A 23,757-nucleotide genomic window follows, 5' to 3' on the forward strand; every position below is an offset into this window, starting at 1 on the left:
CCCTGTTCAAAGCTGCCCCCCTGGGGATGGCAGTTTTGAACACTTTGAGTTCGTCCATTAAAACAGTAATAAAATATATTTATTTCATATGTATATTCATTTTAAAGGTTACATATGTACCTATTAGTTAAAATTTATAAGAAACCAAAAATTATAAAATAAAAAATTTTATAAGGCTTGAAAGCAAAAGGTGTTCAAAGGTGCCCCCCTCTCCCCAATATATAAAAAGTTCGGTTCGGAGGATATATTAATTCCGCCAATACCTCTGTAACTTATCGAAATATTCGTTTCGACGCTATAAAGTATATATTCTTGATCAGGTTAAAATTTTAAGACGATCTAGCAATTCCCATCGAGTTGTCCGTCCATCCATCCGTCTGTTGCAATCACGTTCACTTTCGAAGGGTTTGAATTATTAATATCGGTTAAAATTTAAATATAGTCGTACCTGAAATCGGACAATACTATTTAGAGGACTAAATATATAACTAAACAGATTTGGTCTGATTTTAATAAATCATTAATACGCCTATGAACAATTTCCTGATGTATGCTGCGTCTTTATTTAAATTTTGGGTTCAGATATAAACATGGAGCTATGTAAACAAAGTTATAGTTTTAATAAATTCCTGCATTATCAAATTCCAAAACCATTTTTCTCTATGCTCCTAAAGGTATGCTACAGTTTATTTTACATTTTCTAACGTACCCCTCGATTAACAACACATCTCAATTGAAATGGCAGTGATTCTCCCGAATAATGTGTATTAAAACAAAACAACCTCTTTATTTTAAACAAAGTACTTGTGTATACATTCAGCGGTCATTGTTGCTGTTTCGTTGTTGTTGTTGTTGTTGTTGATATTGGAAAAATTTTTTAATCGCTACACAAGTAAAACAGCGGCAAAACACACAACAACGCATCGCACCAGCACCACTCGGCAAACAAAATTTCTGTGGATCAATAAATTTATAGACAGTCGATCGTTGATCGCTGGCCGCAACGGTAAAAAAAGACAACAATTCAGTTAATTCATTGATAAAATAAAGTAGCCGATCCAAAAAATAAGCAAACAATAAGAATAACAAAAAATGAATATGTTCTAAAATAAGATTAAAATGAAATTATTCTTCTTCATGAAATGATAAAACAAAGAAATGCTACGTATTTGAATCAATAAAGTATTGGCGTTTTTGTTATTGTTGTTTTTTAATGTGTTCCATTTTTCGAATAAGTGGAAACGTCCATCGTCTGTAAACAAAGGAATATCAACTCATCATACATTTTTATTTAATGTTATTATTATGGATACAAACAGAAGTGATCCAATTTTATATGAAAAGTGTTCAAAGGATTTCATTTCCGCTGTCATAGTTCAAAGTTCAAAAGAAAATGCGGAACAGGAATCTGGTGTTAAATTGCTAGCCGATCACAAAGCATTTGTCGATAGTTTACGTCGCAACAAACGCACTTGGAAAGTACCCTGGTTCATAGTGTTAATGTGTTTACTACAGGTATATACAGACACACATTTTTATTATCAATTAAAATTAATGTGTCATAAAATGTCAATAAAAATCAATTTATGGGTTATTAATTGAATTAGGCTGTGGAATGTGTGATAACGGGTGTTTTTTTTAATATGAGTGAAAATAAATTTTAACAAAATTAATATTAATTTCCCTAGAAAATTTATAATATGGATATAATTTTTTTATAATATGGAATACATGCATTAAAGCCGGGGGTTTTTTGAAATTAACCTAAAATTCGAAATGACTAAAACATGAATACAAAAATTTTACACGCACATTACGCTTAATACGTACATATTGCTGAAAAATACAGAATTGTAGAAACAAGTATTATATTCGACGGGAATGAACTTTAAAATGTTCATTCGGCACTACTCCTCAGGATAAGTTTTAAGATGATTTTTAAACAAGTAATAACCAACCGGACTAAATTGTTTATACCCTCCCCAAAATGTCAATTTAGATGCTTTTCGGTTGGAATATGCGCAAAAACTATCAAAATACCGAAAATTGGGCGAGACCTTAATATGGGGGTTATGTCAACATATGGACCTATAATGATCATTTTTCCGCAAGCATGATTAAGATTGATATTATTATACCCTTAACTACACTGTGGCATAGGGTATAGATTAGGAAAAAAGAAATCCATTATTTTTTCAGCATATGACTCTACTGATAGATTTCCCGTAAAGTATCGATCAAACAATTTCAGATTTACGCTCTTTGGAAAACTAACATTTCGCAGTAAAAAAAATATATTTTGCTGTTTTTGGTTTGGTAATGCACCAAATAAAAACCAGTAAGGAAAGTATACCACTATGGGTATATTAAACAGGATTATTATCATGAAATTGTATGAAATAAAATATGTGATATTTATCTAAATGTGAAACGACCTAGATCTATGATGATCTATGATGTCAATCTAGAAATATGAGGAGTTTGATGAACAATTTACTTATATATGGATGCTATATCCAAATATGAACCGATTTCAACGAAACTTGTCACAGGTTAGGTTATACTAATTTCAGTACGTTTTGTTCCCATCAGTCATATATTGGTTCCTTGGTGCGTAAATTACTTAAAATCAATCTATAATATGAGGGAGCTATATCTAAATCTCAACCGATTTTCACTAAACTTGGCACACATTATTCTGGATTAAACTCAAAACGCTATGCAACATAAGAACTTGGTACATTATTTACATTATCTAGATCTGAATCGATTTTCACGAAACTCAGCACATATCATTCCAGCATCAATTCAGAACGCTATGCCAAATTTTGTGCAAATCGAAGGATACATGTGGTGCACCATTTACATTAAGGGGACCCCCCCATTCTCGGGGTCAAAAAATTTTTTGATTTAATTCGATTCTACACTAATTCAAGAATGTCTCTACAAAATTTCAAGTGAAAATCTCAAGAACTCTTGAAGATATAGCCGATTTATTATGTCAGCATCAAGTGACGGCTAAAGGGCTTCAAAAACTTTAAAGGCGTTATTCTCTTTTGCGAATGGCGGGCACGATAACTCAAAAACTAATAACCCAATCGATTTCAAATTTTTACACGTTTCTCTGTGTGTGTATGAACTAAGATAAAGCCAATCGGTGAAGATCTTCCTTATTTTTTAACTAGGTTTTTGGTCAAAATTCGGCGATTTTTCAAAAATATTTTTTCAAAGGTCCGCCATTTTGTTAATTTTAGAGCGAAGTCAATAATCCTAGTTCATACGAGAGCCAGACATGTACTCTTTCTAACTATCTAACTAATTATCCAGTGATCCGCCATCAAATATAAGGACTTTTCTTTAATTACAAAAAAACAACAACAAAGCAATAACAACATTTTTTTGTAAATTATTTTTCTTCTTTTTTAAATCAAATGTGCAAATACATATGTGCAAAGTTACAAGCCTTAACAAGTTAGTATTGATTTGCCAGCCCATTGAAAATCTTGAAAAATTAAAATCGAGAATGAGTGGGGATCCCTTAAATCGGACGAAAATATATATGGGAGCTATATCTAAGTCTTGGCCGATTTTCACGAAACTTGGCAAACATCATTCGGGATTAAATTCAAAACGCTATGCAACGTAAGAACTTGGTACATTATTTAGAAATCGGACGAAACTATATATGGGAGCTATACATGCAAAATTTTGTGAAGATTGGTCCATAACTGTGGCCTGTATCGTGTTTACAAAATATAATGGACAGACGAACGGACACACATGTCTAGATCGACTCAGCTAGTAGAGATATGACGATCGGTATACTTAAAGGTGGGTCTAGGACCAATATTTCGCGGCGTTACAAACTCTTGGGGCTGCACAAAGCTATAATACCCTGACAAAATAGTTGTATAGGGTATAAAAAGTTCCACCTTGTCTACAGAGTGTAATTTCAAAACCTAGATTGACGGTATATATATATATATATATATATATATATATATATCGGCAAAACCGATTGAATAGCCTAAAATAAAACCAGGAAGCGGAGCAGAATATTCGGACGTGGCTGACTATACAATACCCTATACACAAACACTGGACATACATTTTCAGTGAAAGTTTGTCCACATATGAACATTTTGGTATATCTGACCACATACGTCAAGATAGTTGAGATGATTTCAAAGTACAAATGATTTTATTTCATATGTTCGTGGAGAAAACATGTCCACCATAGAATGATATGTTCTTCGATTCCCAGAACCACTTTCCGGTTAAATTACATAGTGTTCAGATCATACATATGGTCTATAGAGCGATTAGAATCAAACATAAACATCCATGATTTTTTTCCCGGGTAAAATTTAGTTTTGTTCGGGTCATAATTGTGATCTCTAGAGCGACCAGAATTACAGACAAAAATAAAGTTTTAGATCCATTTGACAGACAGCTAGTAGAAATATATCGGTGGTCTTGGAGCTATATTTCGCTGTTTTACAAACTCTTGCGACAATAAAATGTCTCACAACATATTTGTGTAGGGTAAACAAATATATAAAAAAATTAAATGTGCCGGAAACGAAAAAATTCCCAAAATCCGCCCAAGTGCAAAATTTTAAATTTGTTATACCCATTTTTGGGCATAAATGCCCACTTTCGGCAACACTGCAGCAAATGGACTTCTTCATTGTTTTTATTTATTTAGAGCATAAAAACCCTAACAGCACATTCTCTCCATATACAGGTTCCGATCTATATGAATGCACACCACAGGGTATTAAATATTTGCCCCGGAAGATCCTGTCCTACAGATATTATCAATTACAATGCATAAAGTTAGTGTACAATAAATATCTAACATCTTTAAATACAGTTAAGTGGCTTGATAAAAGTTGAATAGGCTAAAATAATATTTGTGTCTCTATGGTGTATGCAAAACTGCACAACCTGTCTACGACCTTGATTTAAAACTAAATTAAAATTTGTCTCCGCAAATTCCTTTAGCAAGCTATGCTAAACAAAATAATTAGAAAACCAGTGAGCGGAGCAGTATAGTCGGACGGGGCCGACCATATTCCGAGTCTGGGCAATATTTCGTGATATTTGCACCCTCTTGCCCGATTAGAGGTAAACAGCACCTCTTCCTCACACTGACATATTTTCCGTATATTACGAGTATTCAGTACAGCTATTGTCCAGATTCCCTTCACCGTGGGTTGTGTTGTGATGTTCGTCTTTCATTTGTGGTCTAAAGATCGACTCGAAAATAACACAAAAAATTAAGTTTTTGGTCCACTTCATTCCATTATTATTATGTGATCATCACCGAAAATTATAGGCGTTGTCCTTGACCATACCTGGAACCTCATGGAACATTTTAAAGCGATCAGCGCTATAGTTCCGCTCTCTAGAGTGATAATGGGTTAATAAATAATATACGAATACGGAGATACCTGTAAATATTTAGGTGTAACTCCCACATCCGGCCACATACAAAAATATAATTGGTCTTAATTTAAAGGTCAACCACTCCTCTTGGATATAATATCAACTTCTCGTCTATGTCCTTCAGTGGTAAATATATATGCTATAGAATACAATTTTTGTAATTTTTCACACAAAAGTCAGGGTCAATTTGACCCGCTAAATATTAACCGATCTTTATCAAAACATGCATGCTTATTCTTTAGCCCGATCCCCTTCTCCATGCAGAATTTCACGATGTTCGGGCCATTATTGCGGCCTCTGGAGTGACCAGAAAAACAGAAAAAAATTTAGTGTTTGGTCCATTTCATCCCCTATATATTAACCGATCTTTCCCAAAAACAATAGGGGTCTTCATTGGCCAGGACCCATTCTACATGCAAAATTTCGTGAAGATTGGTCCATAACTGTGGCTTGTATCGTGTTTACAAATTATAATGGACAGACGGACGGACACACATGTCTAGATCGACTCAGCTAGTCGAGATATGACGATCGGTATACTTAAAGGTGGGTCTAGGACCAATATTTCGCGGCGTTACAAACTTTTGGGACTGCACAAAGCTATAATACCCTGACAACATAGTTGTGTAGGGTATAAATAGTTCCAAAATAAAACTTCCAAAGATAAGCCACTTCCGACCTACATCCTAACTTCATTAGATAGATAGATATTTTTGTTTAAACTAACCATGCAACGAAAAACAGACACAAAAACAACAACAACTATCAGCATCAACAAAAGTTTGTATGCCGTAACCACAGATTTCTGTAGCAACGAACAAAGTTTTGTGTGCGGAAAACTTCAACCACAATTAAATCTGTTCCATTGCCCCCTGAAACCACAATAATGGTGTGTGTGTGTGTATGTGTGAGCGTGGGGTGCATACGAATCCATGCTGTCTGTTGACATTGAAGTTGCCAATATTGTCAACATCGGCAACATAGTGCATTTGGTTGTCTATACAATGTGTTTAGTGTTGTTATTGTTGTGCCGTGTTGCATGTTGCCACAAATGAAGCATAAATGTCCAAGACCATTTGTATTTCATCGATCATCGTTCGCAATGCAATCAACTTTTATTATTATGAGCCATTGTTTGGCAATTGCACACACAGACACACACACACAATTGCACACGAACACACTCAATCCCACTCCATTCGATTGAGGGTGGATGTTATTGAAACTGAATCACATCGATTGATATGTTTTCTGGCTAAAATAGTTTTTGACAAGCCAATTCTATCCTATGTCGTTTGTCTGTCAACTTGTTATCTCTTGAACGTGTTTACTGGTCATATTTGATATTCAATTGTTCGAATCAAAATATCTGAGGTTTAAAAATATGGAAGTGCATTTTGGGTTTCCATCATCATCAGTCAGTCAACATCGAGTAATTCAATACTCTTCAATTGGCCTGCTTTACATTTCGTTGTATCTAGGTGATGACGATTTAGTTTTTAGTTTTAGTGGAACAAGTTAATCACTAGACCACAGTTAAGTGCGGTTTGGACTAATTGCAGCCAGCCAGACAGACGTCATTGGCTGACACATAACAAATTAACCGAACAGAATTTAGTTTGATCACATCGTTACTATGTATTTCAGCTGTAATTTGATGCAATGCAATAATTAAGAACAGATTTTAGTTTTATTGAACTTTTAGTTGGATTGAAAATATTTGTAAAAATTACATTAACGAACATTTGGTATGCGATCTAAAATTACAATTCCGCAATTGAAAGCAAAGATAAAATATTCGGAGACACTCAAAATAGCTTAAGGGGACAGTGGGCTGGTAAATGAATACCAATGCTTGTTTGTAACTTTGCACATATATATTTGCAGATTTAAAAATAAAAGAAAAAAAAATATGTTTTTTTTTTGTTTTTTGTGATTGAAGAAAATGGCTTATTATTGATGACGGCCATGATAACTCCTCACTGGAACATCGGAATCCGAAAATTGCAAGGATGTTAGAAGGAGTACATGTCTATCTCTCGTTGAACTAGGATTATTGACTTCGCTCAAAAATTAACAATTTGAAAAAAAGTGTTTTAGAAAATCGCCTATTTTTCATCACAAACTAAATTAGAAAATAAGGAAGATATTCACCGATTGGATTTATCCTATTTCATACGATAGCTACACACCACCCGAGAAACGTGTCAAAACGATCGGATTATTATTTTTTGAGTTATCGTGCTCGGCATTCGTAAGAACACTGTTTGGAGAAAAACTGGTTTAATGTTTGAGAAGCACTTCAACCATCGCACAATGGGAAAAAATACCGATCTAGCGCGTAGAAAATAAAAAAATTAACTTGAAGGAAACTTTAAAACACTAATGCAGTTTTAAAGCAGAGTGTTGATTGTACTTAAGTCTGCATAAAATAATCCGAATTAATAAGTTAGAACGGAATAAGGGTACAATTAAAATATATATTTTTTCCAATGTTAAAAATGGTATTTTTTTAGCTATAAAATTGCGATGGTCGTGTGCATTCTGTGAATATATTATTATAAGATTTTGTCCATTTTTATACCCTACACAACTATGTTGTCAGGGTATTATAGCTTTGTGCAGCCCAAAAAGTTTGTAACGCCGCGAAATATTGGTCCTACACCCACCTTTAAGTATACCAAAAACTTTATTTTTGTCCGATTTTCTGGTCGCTCCAGAGGCCGCAATTTTGGCCCAAACACCGCGATTTTTTGCATGGTGGAGGGGATCGGGCCAAAGAATAAGCATGCCTGTTTTGATAAAGATCGGTCAATATTTAACGGGTCAAATGGACCCTGACTTTTGTGTGAAAAATGACAAAATTTGTATTCCACGGCGTATAAATTTGCCCCTGAAGGACCTAGACCCAAAAAGTTGATAGTATGTTCAAGAGGAGTGGTTGACCTTTAAATTGATACCAATTATATGGTCGTATGCACTCAGATGTGGGAGCTACACTTAAATATTTACAGGTGCTTACTTATTCAGACATTATTTAGTAACCCACAACCACACTAGAGGGCGGTAATATAGCGCTGATCGCTGTGAAAATGTCCATTAGATTCCAGTTATGGTTAAGGACAACGCCAATAACTTTCGGTGATGATCAGATAATAATTTTGGGATGAAGTGGACCGAAAACTTAACATTTTTTTTTTGAGTCTATCTATAGGCCACAATTGAAGGCCCAACATCACAACATAACCCACGGTAAAGAGAATCTGAACAAGTACCGCCCTCGTCTACTGAGTATTAGTAATATTTGTTGACCTTTAGTCAGGTTTCAAGAGGGTGCAAATAACGCAAAGTTAGATTTTCGTGGAAGTTGTGTAGAGTATTATATGGTCGGCCCCGTCCGACTCTACTGCTCCGCTCACTGGTTGATATATAGTATTGGTATTTAATTAAATGGTATAGTTATATACCCATAAGTTATTATAATTTTGGTTTTTCGGGCTAAATATATGTAAGGTCCGTTTTTTTTAAATTCCTTCAATTAAAATAGGGGTTTAGTGTGGAATGCAGTCGAGTTCAGCGTTGATTTTTTTAATTTTTTTGTATGTCTGTCTAGAACATCATACTAATTTTTTTCCTGCGACTTCCTGTGACTCTCGGATTTATGGCAATTTTTTGAAAAAAGGCCAATTTGGTGTAGAAAGCTTTTCTAAGGTTCCAGATTAATGGGTGTGAGCATGAACATGACGGTATTTAAGTAAGCTGTTCCAAACATTGATTTTAACTCATGCACTGAATATACATTTATTCCAAATGTCTTTCTAAATAAAAATTGAAATTACAACGAAATCGGTTGTAAGAGTCTTCTCATATACCGCAGGTAAAGGGTCTACTTTATGAACCCTGAAAAAATAGCATTGGTGTAACAATCATATATACATCGTTTTGCCTACATTTATGGTGCGGTGCAACACCCAAAGTAATGAATGATTACAACAAAATTTCGTAATTAACACCAAACATCAACTTATACGAATAAGGCCTGTCTACCTTACATGCAAGGATTCGATGTTTGGAATGTATATTGCACATTTCATACCGACCGGTTTTCGAAGAATGTGTCATTTAAAGAACTTACTGAGGAAACATTTATTATTTTCGTGGAATTATATCCTTGGTTCCATATGCCTTCATGTATACACAAAATATTAGTGCATGGAGCTGATATAATTAAATGTGCAGCTTTGCCCATAGGAATGTTGTCTGAAGAAGCCATAGAATCCAGAGATAAGGACTTTCTGAACTACAGGGAACTATACATCAGAAAAATTAGTCAGAAAAATTAGTAGGTTGCTATTTTCTTCTGATCCAAAAATATCAAGTTTGTCTCGTAGTACATCTCTTAACCATCGATATAGTGAGCCACTATCTGAAGAACACTCGGATTCTGAATGTGATTAGTATTTAATAAGTAGTGCCTTAATTTTATAAAATATATATAGTTTAATGTTTTAGATATATAATATTAACAATAATAAAGATACATATAATAACAATAGTGTTTGCCCTTAACCCACTTTTTACCCTCCAAATGTTTCGGAATTTTTAACAGAAGCTCCCATTTTGGGAGTACTATTAGTTATAACGAAAAATTTTGCTTATTAAAAAATGTTTAAAAAGCTTCAAAATAGTAATTTTCACCTAAAAATTTATTTTTTTTTTAATTCGGCCACTAAGCGCCGAAAAATTGCCAAAAAATTGTCCATCTAAATCCATTCTTATCCAAAATATCGATAAACATACAGTAAAACATCTACTTTTATTTTCTGCGCGCTAGATCTGCATTTTTCCCACTGTGCGCCTGTCCCTTTCCATCGCATTCCCTGTAAGGCCATAATATCGGCTTTGTACTTCTTGAGTACATCCGCCAAAGCGAGAACTGCTCCTGTTCTGTAAAACGTGCGCACATTTCAAATGCAGTTTCGCAGATAGTGGTCCTTTATACGTTTGCAGGGGTCGTTAACCTTAGGGGGTTTGGTTTTCTATTTCATTGCTTTTTCATAGTAGGAATGTTTTCCGAGTGTGGGCAACTAACCCGACGCCTCAATCCATTTTTTATAGTTCTTATGGGTGAACTCGCGGCATATATCATCTCACTATTTCAAGGGGCGATGAAAATAGCTACCCCATGTGACACCGCGGGGAGATGAAAGAGGGACCAAGATAGCCCTGGGCTTCACCATGTTAAAGCCAATCAGAGCCGTTGCTTGGTATCTATCGTCCCCTACGCCACTCCCATATATATCTTCATCTGTTTTATCTTTGTGCTGCCAAATTATAAACATCGAACACCAGTTTTCAAAATATGTTGATCACCATTGAATGAATCATATTTTTCTTTTGATTATCAATCCATCATTTTTCTTAATTAATTAAACAAATCGATTTTGTGAATCTATGATTTTTAATGTTGGTGGCTATTAAATGTCACAAACTATTGTTGTAGACAATGTTTTTTGCAACGAAATATACACTCATTTCTAAATTTGGCGCAAATACATGTCATGGCAACTTTATTTATTTGGCCAACATGATTTAACCATATACGTCGACAACAAATCGTGTAATGACTTGATTAATTGTGTTGCATACAATGGAGAATGCAATCGCAGATATGTTGCAGAGTTATGGACAAATAAAGTTATCAGAATGTTTTTTTTGGGTTTTGCTGAGTTATTTAATGGTTGTTGAGTCAAAAATATTTGGATTATTTTCATTAGTATTTTATTGCATTATTTGTTGTTTCGTTTTATTTGTTAATTATTTCTGTTCATTTGTTTTTTCTTCTGTTTTAACCACCTAGATCTCAATGTATTTAATCGACAATCGTTGCATACGTCAGCATTTGATGTTTATGCCGAATGCTGTGCATGAATATTGGCGTTATTTCACATATATGCTTCTACATTCGGATATACTGCATCTGTTGATGAATATTTGTTTACAGGTAAGTTCATTTTAATATTTTCTTTGTTTATTGGGTCATGGTAATAAATTACTTACATACATATAACGTTCCATTTTCTTTTGAAAGGCGTTAATGAAAAAATAATTCTTAAGCAAGACTAGATAAATTAGCCTATCAGGCAAGTTTGAATATCATTCATGATATTCAGACCTTCCTGATAGGTCTATTCACATATAAATTTACGCTTGTTACGCGAGATAAGGAAGATTTATCCTTACTAGACAGGGTAAACCTTTCTAAAGACTATGACAGGCTTGTTACCGACGATACCAAGCACTTGCTGTTTCGACAACATTTGGTTGCGTCGATTTGATCTTCCTTTGTCCATGAAGATGGTTTCAACCTTCGGGCATTCGACTTAATTTTTCTGCATTCCACATTTGACTGGCTGATACACATATATTCGATTATCGTGCCAAACACTGCCGAAAATTGTCTTCTCTATGTTTTCGAACAGATTGGCATGGTTGAAGACCTTCGATAGGTCTAGAGTCCCCTATAACTTTTCGGTTATACAGTCTATTCTGGTTCAGTCCTCTATTAATTAATCGATATGATGAATCAATTCTATTTGCTACGGCGACTTCTGTCACCGTAATTCGTCGTTATCTTTTGCTACCGACGAATTATGTGAGTTGCTTAAGCATTGTCACTCTCGGGGTGGGGTTAAAATAAACTACACACGCCGTACTTCCATTTTGGGTTCGAGAGTGAATTATCCTTTGCCTACATGTAACTTGCCCCCTCTCAATGTTCCACTGTTCCAGGTGTTCTATTCTAATTCTCCATTTTTGTTCGGATAGTTGACTTTGAGAATAAGTTATTTTCCCTTGGGATTTAGATTTTGTACCACGAATGATGGGTTGCCAGCTTAAGTCATTTATCAAACCTGCTGTCACTATGATGATGTGCAGGGATGTTCCGTGTGACGAATTTTTAGGTTATGGGCAGTCAAAAAAGTGTAAACGTCGAAAACGTCATATACGCGTATAAAATGTAATAAATGTAGTGAACATCATTTACTTTAATATTATAACAATATACAGTTATTTTATTCTTTACTAGAACTGATAAAAATTCTAAATTTTTTGAGAAGAAAATTTTGAAATTTTATATGTATTTGAGTAAAGCATACGAAGTTTCCAAATTTATTAATGGAAATAGCTATTTTGTCGAAAACCTAATGGTTTTGGGTGGGTTTCCGACGTATCTGGCGTATGTATTATACGTCGGAAATGTATGTCATATACGTCACGGTTTCTGACGGAACATCTCTGATGATGAGGCTGTGGCAATCTCCCCTTATCCTTTAGGAACATTCTCATTTTTCGATGCAAAATGTTAAGCTATTCATGTGCTTGCCAGCCATGTACCCCTTTAGTCATTACCTAGGACCATACCTCATGGTGGGCATCGCCACCATGCTGCATATATTGCTGTTGAGGACATTGTGGGTGTGTGTTGTATTCTGACTAAAGTTCGGAGGTCCTCTTTTCACTGGCAGCCTCTGGCCGAAGTTTTCTTTCGATTTAATTTAGTGCATAAAACCAGCTGGCGCGGGAATTTCGCCTATCCGTCGGTCTATCTGTTGAATTCTCGATAAAAATCACAGTACATAATTAAATGCTACTATATTTGGTATTAAAAATAGGTTATATCGATCCACGTTCAGGTATAACCCATAAAACGATAGCGAAGACTATACAGAAAAACCGTTTAAAGGAATATTTTCATAATTTCGTTTAGAATACTCATTTTTCTTCTCTCTTTTATTTTGACAAAAACAAATTTAATCCTCCCAAGAAAACGTAAGGAAAGTTCAAAAGTCGGACGGGCCGATTATATGAAACCCTTCACCAATTTTCACCTTCCCAATCGGACCAATATTGGGATTTTGGTGCAGCATTTACATGAAATCGGACGAAACTTTATATGCGAGCTATATCTAAATATGAACCGATTTTCTCCAATTTCAATAGGGTTCGTTCTTGGGCCAAATAAGTTACATGTGCCAAGTTTCATCCACATCGGATCATAAATGCAACCTGTACTTTGTTCACAAAAATACAGAGACGGACATGCATAAATCGACTCAGAAAGTGATTCTATACATATTCTCAGAAGGAACCATGGGTCTATCGCGATTCCTTTTGCCTGTTACAAATATATGCACAAAGACTTAACACCCTGTACCACAGTGTGGTGAAGGGTATAAACAACACCACCAGGAGCACCATTCATAGTTCTCCCCTAACATTATGCTTCTTATTTCTGTAACCATTTATTTGACTACCGTTGTTTCTGTTTCTAACAACCGCGGACCTGGCACTCATTCCATTGAGACTAGTTTAGGATTCCATTGGTTCTGAATTTCGCGTATGTATTTTCCAAATCATTTCGATATAAATGCTAAATTCAATGTATCAAGAAGTGTCTGCAATGGTGTTTCGAAATTCGCGTATGTATTTTCCAAATTATTTCGATATAAATCCTAAATGCAATGTATAAAACAAGTATTGATACGAACAACAAGGCCAATCGAATGGTTAACATTGCAATCGATGAAGACTTGCGAAAAATTTTGATCAAATTTGTGAACTTATATGTGTTTTTGATAGTTTTATTGTGAACCATAACTTAATGGGTCCATTTTATTTGTCAACTAACATACCAATTGAATTAAAGGGGCGTCTATAGTTATGATACGCAGTGTATAAAACAAAAATAAAACGTCACAGAAACGCGCCACCACTACCAAACGCACACTCCATTTTTTTATTCTCTCTGACATGAAACGAGTATTAACATTTTTATGAATTGCATTCATATAATGCAAAAATCCCGACATTGTACAAAATTTTCAGAACACTATTCATATAATATACGAATTATTTGGTTCTGTGTGTGTAACTTGACATTCTGGGTGGGAAACATACCCTGCAGCGAGCAGCTTTAGTAAAATTGTAGTGTTTTACTGGTGACATTGTCGCTAGTACTAGTGAAAAAGTATACCACAACCAATGTAATTTCCTATGGACATTTAACATAGGCTTGTCATAGGAGAAGTACCAGTAGACCTTGACTATATTGACTAAGTAGTTCTTTTGGGACTATATGGTGACATTTGAACCAAATAGTCACTAGAAAAAGATTATATCTTTTGAGATTATGTGATGACGTGTATACCAAATAATCACTACATTATATTGGGTTTCCTGAGCTATATGTAGACATTTGAACCAAATAATCACTAGAAAAAGATTAGATCTTTTAAGTTTATATGGTGACGTTTGAACCAAATAATCACTGCATTTTATTGGGTATCCTGAGCTATATGTAGACATTTGAACCAAATAAACACTAGAAGACCATTAGTCCTTTCGAGATCATATGGAGGCATTCGAACCAAATAGTCATTTGAGATTTTTAGGAAAATGCTTGTAATAGAATAAGTATTTAACAACGTTACATTTTTAACGCAGTTATTAAGTAACAAAAACAAAAGTAAAGCACAGTTCAATCTACACACAATATATTTAATTAATCTAAAACAGTCTGCGAATTTTAGGCAAGGTAATAAATTAAGAAATGGATTACATATATAGCTCACTTTTTTCAAGGCTGGCCAAACCTTGTCTTATTTTTAATAAAACTGAATAGTGTTAGAACTAGGATTTTAAAATTATATAGTATAACATAAAAACATTCAGTTAAATTTGTGGTTCTTCATCATTTTCATCTTGTTCCTTTTCTTCGGTGCGCCTGCTTCGTTTGTTGATCTTAAAATACTTTTTCTTTTGGCGTTGGAACGCTGCTCGTAAAGTCTTGTCAGGTAATTTATTAAATGTTGATATAACTTCTGTTTTATAAACTATATTTTAGCATTACTTATTTGAAACAAAAACAAACACGTTTTACCTATTATGGCGGCAAGTACATTACCAAAATCTCGTAGACCTTTTTTCCCGAAAGTTCCGTCAACATTAAAATCCATAATAATATTTCTTCCAAATACTTTATGCAAATTACGTTCAGCGTTACCTGCAATGAGATTTTTCATTTGTCGAGTCTGCAATTGTAAAAATTGTTTTAGTTATGAATTTGTTATTCCCAAAACGCAGATACGTACATATATATCTGCTTGTGTTGCGAGAATTCGATCAAATTCTCGAAGTTTTTCTTCCGATTCAATTGGAAAAATTGTCATAATATTGTCCACAAATGCGTTCTGAGAAATAACACGATCCAGTAAAACTTTATGCTCCGCCAAAATATCAATAATCGTGTCTAGTTTTCTGGCATTTTCTTGGCAGGAAGAACATTTTGCATTAGCTATCAAAAATATGAACTCAATTTTGTTATACTGTTAAAAATTTAGTGATAATCTTTGGAGATTACCTTGTGGAGCAAAATATTTCATTTTTCCTTTGGAAGGGTTGGCATTTTCGTTCGACATGTTTATGTGCGGGAGTTGTGTACTTAGGAGGTAAAAATTTGTGCTTGATATTTCTCTGGAAAGCAGGAATGTAAAATGGGCACGATTACAAAATCAGAATCAATTGGCAAGCATACAAATTTGAACTGAATGTCTTTAATACAAAATGTCTCTTTTTCCCCTAGAGTCAGATTCGTTTTGAAAATACCAATCTCACAAGAATTCACCGGTTCTTCGTAGAAACTTTCTAATGCCAAAATTCGACTGCCTTCAATATATATTTCGCCCTTTTTCTTTATATTATCAATTTTTATTGGAATGCATGAATTCACCGCGCAAATATTATCTGGTTCTTTGCAGGATATGTAGCAATCATTTACAAAAGCTCCAACGATAACACCTTTTTCATATTTTAACCCATCCTGAATAGTGTTGACAATCATGCAATTTTTTTCCTTTTGAATAATTTGTTGAAAGATATGTGATGGTTTTCGAACATGTTTTTTCAGTGTTTGCAGTTTATTTTCAAATGCATATGCAGAAAACGAAATAAGGGGACCATACTTTTCTGCGCAAGAAGCCAAATGAAGCAGATTATGAACGTTAAAAGAAATGCTGTTCGAACCAAATACAGTTGAGAAGTTCTCGACAAATAATTGAAGCAAATTATTAGCTTGAACAATATTTTGATCCATATGTCGTGCATTGTTAAGAAGTCGATAAGCACAATGTAAAGTTAAAAATTCATAATAAATATCTTCGTGTACATTATTATAAAGAGCAATAATTCCTGTATAAGCAAGGAACTGGTGAAATTCAGTCGCTTTCCAATGACAAAGATCATCTAAAGGCCTGGGTTTTCTTGGGAATTCCCTTGGAATGTATTTTTTAAATTTCACCAATTCAGAAGATATTTTTGAAATATTTTGTTTTGAGGTTTTCTTTTCAGTTTTATTATGCATTATTCTGGTTAGCATTTTTTTGGTGACTCCGAGGTCAATGAGATGCATGCTATCTAAAGGAGTCTGATTTATCATACCAAATCCAATTTCTTCGAGAGGAGTTTTTTCTTCTTTGAACATTTGGGAATGGTGGCATGGATACTTTCGCACAGCAAAGTCCTCATCGGAGATTAGGGAACCACTCTCGCTACTATAAGTCAAGACATTGTTTACCTTCTTCGCAATTTGAGTACACTTGGTGCAGCCATGTGTTGATGTATGTCCAGGAACTCCACAAACGAAAGCTTTTGCTGGTGCGTCACATATTAAGCAACGAAACTTCAATTTTAAATGTTTTTGTTGTATGATAAACTGACCTTTTAGTAGAATCACTTCATCAATGAAGTCTTTCAAATACACATTCACACTACCCGGCTTGGTGTTTCCCAAGTATAATCCAACAACAAACGGTTTTGTTTTCTCCTGAATATTAACGATTCTGCAAAGGATTGGCCACAATTGCACACGAGAGCTTTTGAACAGTGGAATTCCATCGATATTTATATCTAGTTCGACTTCCTCATACTTTTCCAAAATGTGACCAACTTTTCGTAGTTGTGTTTCTATGCCAATATGACAATAAATTCCAGGGGCAACATTTCTCGTTAACATATTTTTTGCTCTGCCCACCAAAGTCTCTCTAGTGAGCGGAACATCTAGACCTTCTTCCTTTAATATTGATAAAAGACTTTCCAAACATTTCTTTGAAGGATTCGTTTCCATGCACCACTTTTTAAGTTTGTCCCGCAACATTAATTTCGGAACTGCAAAATCTTCCATTCCATTTTCCACGAAATCATTTATAAAATCTCCACCGTTTGACACAAATTCACTTTCACTATTTTCTTGTTCACATTGCAAACTTCTGTTTTTATACAATATTTTTTGTTTTTTAATTAATCTTTTATAATTTCTTTTACTCATTTTGTTTATATATTTAATAAATAATCACCTTTTTAACAATAAAACACACAAAACAAATTAATTGCCGATAAAAACGCGTTGTTTCGATGCGATCTACAAAAAAATTACATAAAAATGTGTATATATTCAATATGTTTTAATGACAATAAAAGAAAAGCCAACTGTCGACATTGTCAGTAGAAATACACTACAATCAGTGTCCCAAACCAAACTCTACTCGTAAATTGTTGAAATTTGAACTAGTACAATTGTCTGTAGAAATAAAGTGGTAATATAAGATACACATGGATCTTTGCTCGCAGCAGGGTATTTGCAGAAGATTTTTGACATATATCGATATAAAGGTATTTTGAAAGTTTTAGAAGGGTTTCAATGTAGGTCGATATTTTTACACAGTCTCCATATGGGAAATTACAAAAATCTTTTAAATTCCTTGAAACTGAGGTTTCCAAGGTTATAACTCTCGAAATATGTACATATTGCATATAATTTAAATTCATTTCTATAAAATGAAGTGTTCTTGTCAAAATCTTAAAATATTGGTAATAAATAATGAGTTGCGTGGAAGCTGTGATGGTGGTAATGTAAAAAATGGGTGAAAATATGTTGAAGCCACATGCTGGCATTTTGAAGCCGGATTTTCGGTGTTTTTGGAATTTTTCGTATAATTAGGATGCGCATCCAGATAATGGACTAAACTAATTATAGGATTGTAGAACTCGTGATTTAGCTTCGTTTAGTGTATATCTCATGAATGTGCTCACCGCAGCTTCTTTGCAATTGGGTTCCAAAGACGAAAATTTGGTGCGTAAATTTTTATAAAAAACCTATTTTTGTGTCTAAAATTAAGAAAGTCCATTCAAATTCCGTGGAATCCCGTGATTTTAGTTTTTTTTACGTGCCGGATCTAAAACGGCGGATATAGGTACCTTGAATGTGGGAAAACTGCAAAAACTTATTTCGACAAATTCGCGTATATAATCGCGTTTTTCTTCGAATTGATTTCACATACATTCATTCTTGTGTTAACATATTCGCGAATCTGTGTGAAAATAGGTCAAAAATATATCGATACGCGAATAATATGCGTATTTTATCCAAAATCGATTGTGGAGGCACATCCGCGGTTCTTAACCGATCCGGTGTCCTTTTGTGTATTTTCATAGGAGATAACTGAAATCGGATGCGCATAAAAATCGTATGCACGTTGCGTGCTTTTTAGCATAGTAAAGTGCATTTTGCGAATTGCGTGATTTTAAATATTGATAATGTTTATGTATTGTAACTGCAATATAGTTAGTCATTTTTACAGTCGAAACTGTTATCAGATGAATATGCCGATATTTAACAATCATCTAAAAGAATTTGAAGAAAAAAGCGTCGCATATTTTAGAAGATTAAGGCAAAACCGTATTCCCTTAACCCTACTAAAAAAATCGAAAATTCAAAAAACATTTCGATTTAATTAAAACTATAATTTATTTTATTTTCAGATATCTTCATGCTTCTATTTGTTTTTCGCGACAATTTAACCGTAATTCAATGTGATTTGACAAGTATGCAAAGAAAACAAATGTGTTTAACCATTCGTGAAGAAATTTGCGAATTACAACAAATACGAATTAATTTAATTTATATTTGAAATACAAGATTTAAAATCGCTATAACTTTTGTGCGCAGCATCCGAATTTATGAACGGGAACATATTTCGAATCAGCATATTTATCTTAACCTATGTACCAAAAATCATGAATGTGCTCGCAAAAAATTTTTCAATTTTTTTTTTATGGAATTTTAAAAGAATTTTGTAATTTCCCATATATAGGTTCCGAGCCATTATCAGTTTTTAAGGCTTTCCGCATGTAGTTTCGCATTCCGGATTTCTTTTGAATTAATTCATTCGAAATGTTATTATATTTTTTAGTTTCAAGTGGCTCACTTTCAGATATTTACTGTAGATCAATTCTTCGTAAAATATTATAACTGTTTAAATTCCATCCTATAAATATTAAGATAATAATAAACACAAATACTATGTAATAAAAAAATGACATATAAATTAATAATCAATAATTTCCTATATTTACAGTTTGTTATAGCCTTTTGTTTGGAAAGCGAACAAAGCCACTGGAAAGTAGCAACAATTTATATAAGTGGCGGAATTTCTGGTTCATTGGCCACACGTTATTTGCAGCCCGAATTGTCGCTGATGGGTGCTTCAGCCGGTGTGTATGCTTTATTGATGAGCCATATTCCGCATCTTTTGAAGGTCAGTGAAGCGTAACCTTTTTTCGCAGCCGCAGCCCCGGTCGCACAGCCACCCAATAATGAACGATTTATTTTATAAAGACGCATATCGATAAACGTGTGCCCAAAGTAAACGTGTAATTCGGATGGTTATGATGACGATGGTGATGACGCGTAAACGTTTATTTTTATGTGAGGCAGTTTTCTTTTTTGTTGTGCATTCATTGTTGCGAGTGGCAGCCAGTGTTGATTGGGTGATGGCTGTTTAACACGAATAATAATAGTTTATTTTTATTTTTCTTGTTTTTTTTCTTTTTCTCTTCCGTTGCAGAATTTTCCTTTACTCACCCATCGTTATTTGCGCATATTGGCATTAATGATTTTATTTCTGAGCGACATCTGTTTTACGACATTCCATATACTCATCAATCACAATACGAATCCACGCATTTGTGTCGAAGCTCATGTGGCAGGTGCTGTTATCGGTTTGATTTTTGGATTTTTCATTTACTCATCCCAAGCTAAGGCCAGCAGTAATGTGATGAAGCAGGAACTGGAGCCGGGGCAGCAATCGTGTATTTTGGTTACATGCAACAGTTGATTGCAAAACACACCTTTGTGCAATGTAAACGTAATGAGAGCAACGTAAGCCTAGTCCAGAGTTGCCGTTGCATTTTAATGCGATCAACATGAAAAAAATTATGTAAAATAGAAAGAAATAGAGGATACTCTTTCGGCGGGACCGAACATTAGAAATATATTCAAATACTCATTTATACAAAAATCTCAACATGAGTTAGAATGCGAGGCAAAGCCCATCATAATAAGCAAAGGAATTGTAATGCATAACATATTATTTGGGTTCTTCCCATAACCCTCAAACATCTGCAGCTTTGTATTTCTTCGATTCAAGTTGATATTAATACCACAAACGTTGGAAAATGCAACAACAACAGGGATTGATCATTCAAATAGCCAGGGACTTGATATAATAATAAATTTAGAATTACATGAAGTATTGATGTTATGGTGCCTCCCTTATAACGAGTTATACAATCTGTTGGAGAAAATTGTATATTGTCAAAAACTCGAATGTATTTTATGTATTGGCATAGTCAGAATATTCTCTCTAGAATAAATATGTTTTATAAGCTAAATTTTTTTAATAATGTATTTTTTACGAGTTGGGTCCAAATCGATAATTTGCTAAAATACATCTGGAGTTAACTCCCAAAAGTAAATCTTGTATGTCAAATGGAAAATATAACCTAGAAGATAAATAACATTTTAAACTCTTAAATAACATTTTATACACCAACACGGGCACTTTTTGACATATTTCTAAAAAGTTTAGCATTAAAAAAAATCTAGCATTTTTGTCTCAATAAAGTTTTGGAAAAACTGCTCACATGTATCTTTCCAAATTTTGCACTACAAGTTTAAATGTAGCAATCCAGCCTACAAAAAACCTTGAATGTCCTAGCTTCCAAGATATCCCTATTTTTTCCATCCCTATTTATTCTCCAGAATTTCCCAAAAATTAGTATCGCTTTCTGAACCAAGCATGGACTTCGCTTAGGAGCTGTTGAGCCAATCCGAATTAAGCCAATCCGAAAGTAGTAAAGTCGGACTGGGCCGACTATATGATACCCTTCACCACTTTGAGCATATTATACATATGTATCGTAAAGGATGTCGCCTTCTCGAAGGAACATTGACAAGAAATTGAACGAACTTAAATATGTGATCTTTATCTATATCTAAACCGACTAACATCAATCCCTACACAGCCTACACATGTCATTCTGCTACCTATGCTAAATTTTGTAAATCGATTTAAAGCAAACTTGACACACGCTATTCGGTATGCTGCACTGTTTAAAATTTAATCTCAATCAAACACCGATTGATTGTTTGGTGTACAATAAACATGAATAAGTCGAAAATATATATGGAAGCTATGCTATATCTATATCTGAACCGATTTCAATTCCAGTAGATCGGCCTAGCTAGGGGTCTTTAGTGCACCATTAAAATCAGACGAACATATATATAGAAGATGATTGTAAATCTGATCCGATTTTCACGAAACTTTGTACACATCATTCTAGACGGAATTCAGTACGCTATACCCAAAATCGAAAGATATAGGGGGCTTTGGTGCAGCATTTACATAAAATGTGACGAAAATATATATGGGTCCTATATCTAAATCTGAACCGATTTTCATGAAACTTTGCACACATTATTCTAGACTTAATTTAGTACGCTATACCAAAATTCGTGCAAATCAAAAGATTTGAAAGGACTTTGGCGCACCATTTACCTAAAATAGGGTGAAACTACATAAGGGAGCTATATCTAAATATTAACCTATTTTCACGAAACTTAGCACACGTCATTCTAAACTTAATTCAGTACGCTATTCGCCATTTACTTGAAATCTTAATGTGAACCGATTTTCACGAAAATTAGCACACGTCATTCTTAATGTAATACGCTATGCCAAAATTCGTTCAAATCAAAAGATTTGCAGGGACTTAGATGCACCGTTTACTTAAAATCGGGCGAAAGTATATTTGGGAGCTATATCTAAATCTGAAACGATTTCCACGAAACTTAACACACGTCATTCTAGACTTAATTTAGTACGCTATGCCAAAATTCGTGAAAATCGAAAGATTTGCAGGGACTTTAATAGAACATTTACCTGAAATCGGGCGAAACTATATATGGGAGCTACATCTAAATCTGAACCGATTTGCACGAAACTGTTTACACGTCATTCTACACTTAATTCAGTACGCTATACCAAAATTCGTGCAAATCTAATGGTTTTCAGGGACTTTGGTGCACCATTTACTTAAAATCGGACGAAAATATATATGGGAGCTATATCTAAATCTGAACCGATTCTTTCCAATTTCAATAGGGTTTGTCCTTGGGCCAAACCAATGGGCTGTGCCAAATTTCATCCAATTTTGCTCACAAAAATACATGGACGGACGGACGAACGGACAGACACACATGCATAGATCGACTCAGAAAGAGATTCTATGCATATTCTCAAAAGGAACCATGGGTCTATCTCGATTATTTTTGCTTGTTACAAACATATGCACAAAGACATAATACCCTTTACCACAGTGTGGTGAAGGATATAATGACATTGAAATCAAAGCCCAATCATCCCATGGAAACTTCTAGAAGAGTCAAGACCGAGAAAAGATATCAAGTTCGGTCAAATGATAAGTTTTTCCTCATTACATTCTTCGATTCAATCCAAAGTCGTTTATTACTTTGTTGTGAGATATGGACATAGACAAAGCTCACAGTTGCTGATCCTTGTACAGAAGAGTCGTAGTTTCTAAATGGGGTTTTAATCCAATTCCGTCTGTAGTCGGGTGAACAGCAACGGACAACGGACGTGGGGCAATACGGACAACACCAACGGGAGCTTTGAAGTCTATATTTTATAAAAAAGTGACAGTCGCAGGTTTAAGACTTAAAGCTATGAACGAGTGGATTGACACCGGACACAATAGACCGCACCAACGTATTATACAGGCCGCAATTGGATCAATAATTAGTAGTTTTGACTCGGACTGAATACCTGAAATAAGAGTAGCCACAACATGTGAAATTATGATAATAGACAATTTTGATAAGAAAAA

The 23,757-nt window shown here is 34.3% G+C and overlaps 2 protein-coding genes across 3 annotated transcripts; one reads left to right on the forward strand and one right to left on the reverse strand.

Annotated features, from left to right (window-relative positions):
* The first annotated feature begins 1,305 nt into the window (after window positions 1-1,305).
* Window positions 1,306-20,684, forward strand: LOC133320893 (rhomboid-related protein 2-like). Its single transcript, XM_061533338.1, has 4 exons — window positions 1,306-1,515; window positions 11,312-11,455; window positions 19,926-20,105; window positions 20,415-20,684. The coding sequence occupies exons 1-4, from the start codon at window positions 1,306-1,308 to the stop codon at window positions 20,682-20,684; spliced, it is 804 nt and encodes a 267-aa protein (XP_061389322.1).
* LOC133331680 (uncharacterized) lies at window positions 15,070-18,139 on the reverse strand. Of its 2 annotated transcripts, none has more exons than XM_061546071.1 (2): window positions 15,875-18,139; window positions 15,070-15,808 (listed from the first exon to the last, which is right to left on the reverse strand). In XM_061546071.1, exon 1 carries the CDS (start codon window positions 17,834-17,836, stop codon window positions 15,956-15,958), a length of 1,881 nt encoding a protein of 626 aa, XP_061402055.1. In that variant the 5' UTR covers window positions 17,837-18,139; the 3' UTR covers window positions 15,070-15,808; window positions 15,875-15,955. The 2 variants fall into 2 exon arrangements, with proteins under 2 accessions (XP_061402055.1, XP_061399487.1); XM_061543503.1 differs by having other exon boundaries at window positions 15,070-15,335; window positions 15,395-18,139.
* Window positions 20,685-23,757: the final 3,073 nt, after the last annotated feature.

Source organism: Musca vetustissima, unplaced genomic scaffold (assembly GCF_032173495.1).
Source record: "Musca vetustissima isolate MV318-11 ecotype Yass unplaced genomic scaffold, APGP_CSIRO_Mvet_v1 utg137912, whole genome shotgun sequence".
Lineage (NCBI taxonomy): Eukaryota > Metazoa > Arthropoda > Insecta > Diptera > Muscidae > Musca > Musca vetustissima.

What these genes read in the sequence shown, in the direction of transcription:
- LOC133331680 (XM_061546071.1), bottom strand. Translation starts at nt 17,836, where the DNA reads ATGAGTAAAAGAAATTATAAAAGATTAATTAAAAAACAAAAAATATTG.
- LOC133320893 (XM_061533338.1), top strand. Translation starts at nt 1,306, where the DNA reads ATGGATACAAACAGAAGTGATCCAATTTTATATGAAAAGTGTTCAAAG. An exon ending in TGTTAATGTGTTTACTACAG is followed by an intron (nt 1,516 to 11,311) that starts GTATATACAGAC and finishes TTAACCACCTAG; the next exon opens with ATCTCAATGTATTTAATCGA. An exon ending in TGATGAATATTTGTTTACAG is followed by an intron (nt 11,456 to 19,925) that starts GTAAGTTCATTT and finishes CTATATTTACAG; the next exon opens with TTTGTTATAGCCTTTTGTTT.